This window comes from Monopterus albus, unplaced genomic scaffold, assembly GCF_001952655.1.
Source record: "Monopterus albus unplaced genomic scaffold, M_albus_1.0 scaffold45.1, whole genome shotgun sequence".
NCBI classification, from domain to species: domain Eukaryota; kingdom Metazoa; phylum Chordata; class Actinopteri; order Synbranchiformes; family Synbranchidae; genus Monopterus; species Monopterus albus.
The window spans coordinates 2,436,046-2,440,823 of record NW_018127925.1 but is presented as its reverse complement, the minus strand read 5'-3'; the positions used below and the strand labels follow the sequence as shown (position 1 = coordinate 2,440,823).

At 41.9% G+C, this 4,778-nt stretch overlaps 1 protein-coding gene across 4 annotated transcripts in view; it reads right to left on the bottom strand.

The window, feature by feature from the left end:
• The window catches only part of sik2b (salt-inducible kinase 2b), a 47,806-nt gene that overhangs the window by 33,440 nt on the left and 9,588 nt on the right, over positions 1–4,778 (bottom strand). For all 4 annotated transcript variants that reach the window (XM_020600098.1, XM_020600099.1, XM_020600100.1 and 1 more), the window contains exon 3: positions 4,081–4,144. In XM_020600098.1, coding sequence (XP_020455754.1) covers positions 4,081–4,144 — 64 coding nt within the window. The remainder of the gene's footprint in view (positions 1–4,080; positions 4,145–4,778) is intronic.

Sequence of the window (4,778 nt, the reverse complement as noted above, 5' to 3'; positions counted from 1 at the left end):
GCCACAACAACTTTACAATCTTCTGCTCTATAACCTAATGTAACTAGAATCAGACCTGAGAAATTCATCATGTCAGAAAAGTGGAGGCAATTCTCTCTGGAGGGCAACAGTGAAGGGGGAGGCTGGGGATTTGGCTTGGCAGATTATCCATTCATTTTAGGGCATCACGACTGAACGATGTGATCCATCTCCAGACAGTGTGTTTGGAAATCAGAGATCATTGTTCAGTTCTGAGTGACTGAATACTGTAATACCAGTCGGTGTCTGCTGGCTGAGTCAAAGCTGCTATTGCTACAGCTGATGATGACGACATATACATGTCTTACATAACTATTACATTGTGCAATCAGGTCAAAGAGGTCTGAGGACACAATGATTTTAGAATAACTTCAGATGAGAATCTACAGCTTATGGAAAATGAAGCTAACAAATCATCGCTGATGATTTAAAGGAAAGGTTTGCCATTTTCAGAAATATCCAAGCTGCTGCTGCTGAGAGTTAGTTGAGAGGATTTACCCCACTGGTGTCTGCAGGGTAAATATAAAGCTGCTGGCAGGAGACAGTGAGCTGGAAATGGGGACAGCTAGCCTGACTATGTACAGAGGTAACGCAATTATGTAAAATGAACATGTTTTATCCTGTTTGTTTAATGTGTACATAAATCAAAGGGCAGAAAAACTGAATGCCTAGTTACCTTTGGACAGAGATGGGGCATTAAGCTAACCTTCTCTTGGTTGTAGCTTCATCTTTAACAAACATTTCTGTGCAAGCCTAACTGAACGTTACGTGATATTAATGTATTTCCAAGCCTGATTTGAAACTGTAGAAAGTGCAGATAGGTGTTAAAATATATGGAGTAAATGTAAAAAGCTGTCAGAAAAATAAATACTCAACTAGAATACAGATACCTAAAAAACATCTACTTAAGGACAGTAAAGAAGTATTTGTACTTCATTACTATCGCTCAAAATGTCAAACTCTTACTTAAAAGTGCACCGTACAGTGAAGGGTCTTTACACAGCTTGACTGAGCCATCAGTAACTACTGCCTGGTTTACCTGCAATAAATCGCACTGGCTGTAACATACTGATACAGATTCTCTCCGTTTTACCTGTGTATCTTTGTACTGACTTCACATTTTTAACACACACTCATTCAGGTTTTCTGGCATCTGCTTCCCAGCTCTCTAGGTCACGGGAGCAGGAGCTGCTGCTGCTGAGTCAACATCACAAGTGGAACACTGGCCTCAGAATAAAAAGACACACACACACACACACACACGCACACACTACAGGCATGACTATTAAGTTTACTGGAGTAATCCTCTCAGCTCCTGTGTCTGGATGCAGGCTAAAGTGCAAACACTCTCAGACAGTCTAATAGGTGAGGCCGATACTCTGTGTGCATTACAGGTTGCCCACAATAGATAGGTCTATACTTGTGCTATAAATCCTCAAGATATTTAATTATACCTATAGGACTTTGTTTGTGTCTGTGTGTTCAGAGCTGGAATTATTCCAGAAATTTCTTTTCTTTTGAAAATAATAATCTTGCAATATTTAAAACAATTAATCTTGCAACAAATGCAAAAACAAAAGTGCAATAAAACAAGCTCTTCCTTTGGGCTCGTTTCCAGTGTACTTGACTGGAGACTGCAGTGTGTACAGATGATACAACCTGAGTATGTGTGTTATGTGTGTGTGTGTGGCAGCGATGGAGCACATGTGGAGGGTCTGTCAACCTGTTATATTCATGTACTATTCTCTGCTCTGACTTATCTGTCCCTTCCAGCACAACCACCTACAAACTCATTATTTCACCTGGTATATTCAGACTACCCTCTTGGAAATTTGAAACATGTTTATATAGCAAAATTGAGCCTACGTCCTAAACTGGCACGTTTGTAGCCTGGTAAATGACTGACTGCAAATTATTGTCTGTATCAAAGGAATCACTGCTACCTGTCCCAGAGGTTCAAAAATTGTGCAGCTGTGCGCTGCACTTGTTTGTTTTTTTTAGTCATTTTGAATCATTATGAAACACTTTCAGATGATCAGAGATGATTTGTTTATGTGACATCTCTTCAGTCTCAGCATTTAATTTTGCTGGCCTCTTAATAAGACTACTACCACTTCATATTGTGATGTTCAGAATAGTATTCCATGGGATTGTTGAACTGTGGTCAGGTGCCTCCTGTTTGCTTTAATTATCCCTGAGTTGTATCTAGAACTTGACTGGAGTCTATCTGTGGCAATGAATTCATACTGTAGTTTAGAAAGGCACACACCTATGTAAGGTCCTACAGTTCACACTGCATGTCAGGACAAAGCCCAAGCTATGAAGTTCAAAAACTCCTTGCAGACCTCTGTGATAATATTTTGCTGTGACACATACTGTACATCAGTGCAAGGGTCTAAAACATTTTCTGAAGCTCTGAGTGTTCCCAGGAGCACAGTGGCATCAATAAATGTGAGACAGAAGAAGTTTGGTAGAGTTAGCTGTCTGGCCACAATCAGGGAGATGATCAAGAGCCCAACAGTCACTCTAACAGAGCTCTCTCCTCCTCAGAGAGAGAAGAACCTGCTGGAAGGACGACCATCTCAGCAGCTCTCCATTATTAGGCCTTTATGGTGGAGTGGATAGACAGAAGACACTGAGTAAAAGGCAGATGACAGCTGCTTGGAGTTTGACAAGGACTCAAAGCATTAGGTAAACAATTCTCTGGCCTGATGAGACAAGAACTGAACTCTGTGTGCAGAACTCAGAGCAGTATGTCAGGTGATTCCAGGCACTGCTCATCACCTGACTAACACCATCTCTACAGTGAAGCGTGGTGGTGGCTGCATCACGCTATGGGTGGCTTCTCAGCAACAGGGACAGGGAGACTTGTCAGAACTGAGGGAAGGACGAATGTAGCCAAATACAGAAAGGCCTTTGAAGGAAACCTGCTCCAGCAACCTGAGACTGGGGCAGCAGTTCACCTGTTAGCATGACAAGACTAAGGCAACACTGCAGTGGCTTCACCACAAGTCTCTGACGGTCCTTGAGTGACTGAGCCAAAGCCCAGATCCCAGAGAACATCTGTGGAGAGACCTGAAGATAGCAGTTCACAGACACTTCCATCCAATCTGATGGAGCATGAGAGGATCTGCCAGGAATAGCAGGATAAACTGCCTAAATCCAGGTGTGCAGAGCGTGTAGAGACGTAACCAAGAAGACTTGAATATGTAATTGCTTCCCAAGGGGCTTCTACAAAGCCCTGAATTAAGAGTCTGAATACTTTTGTAAATGAAAGAGTTGAGTTTTTGATTTTATTAAAAAAAAAATTACAAAAAGTTCTCACGTTTTCACTGTGTGAAAAGGACTGAATATTTTATCAAGTTCCTGTATAATGCCTCGTGACTTACTTTACTTTGTGTCTATTTTACTTTAATTCATGTTTTCTCATGTTTTTAAAGTCTTTGGGGAAAATATAAACCTAGTTTCCTGACCTCTTCTGCCCCTCATTAATGACAAATTTATTTGTGAAATGGTGACATAAAAGATTTTTCACTGCTACCTTTTGCAGATCTGCTCCTAAACATCCCAAGAGTTTACATTAAAAGGAGAATAAACGTTTAACAGACACTGTTGTTTGCTAGCATGTAGAACATAATCTTCATATCCTTGATAATATAAAAAATCTAATCAGTAAACCAGCGAGCAGCAAGTTGATTCTGCACCACATCCAGTAATAAATCAGTCTTTTCCTCTTTGAGAATGTCTCTGTGCCGCCCTGACAGGCCATCAGTGACATGAAAACAATGTCAGCACATTTTTCATCACAATTACTAGCAGCACCAGGACATTGTTCTCAGATTCCCATCAGTCAAGTGACCTTTGAGATTGAGGCTGGGATAATTGCAACAACACTGCAAACTCAACAAGACTTTGGTACTTCCTCGTCTGTCACAGAACATTAATGATGCAACAGGGCATACTACTTTTTTCTGCAACTGATAGGGAAAGGACTTAATTGAACTGGGTAGGCTGATGCATAGAGAGGTCAGGCTGATCTTGTATTTGAAAAAGATCACTCACCGAATATTTCCCCATTCTTGGCATACTCCGTGACTAAGTAAAGCATGTTCTTTGTCTCCATCACCTGAGAGAGGGAGAGGGCGAAGGAACAAGGGCCGAGGGATGGGGAGAACAGAGTGGGAGAGTGAACATCAGTACACACAGATAAGCAATATCATCCAAGTTAACAGTCTCCTGTAACAAGAAAGAATTAGAGTAAGGAAAAAGAAATGTTACCAAACAGATACAAATGACCAAAACAATACACGACTCTGCAGGGCTCACTCTGTGTCTGGCATCTACCGAGTCACGAGCAAAACAAAAATGCATGAATGGCTCAAGATCTAAATATGGTAACCATGAAAGGGAACGGAGGTGGACGGTTGGTTTTGCCGAGTATATCTGAATGGTACTTAAAATCTTTCAGTCCTTGCGCGGTGCTGTGTTGTGTGGGAGGAGGAGAACCGATTTAGAAGCACAAACACTCAAGAGATGAATAGAATTAAATGTGGAGGGAAGAATCAGATGGAGAGGGGAGGATGAATCAGACACAGCGAGCCAGACATTCACACTAGAACTCCCACACGCATTGTCCATCCATCCATCCATTTTCCTCTGCTTATTCGGGACCGGGTCGCGGGGGCAGCAGTCTAAGCAAAGATGCCCAGACTTCCCTCTCTCCAGACACTTCCTCCAGCTCCTCCCGGGGAATGCCCAGA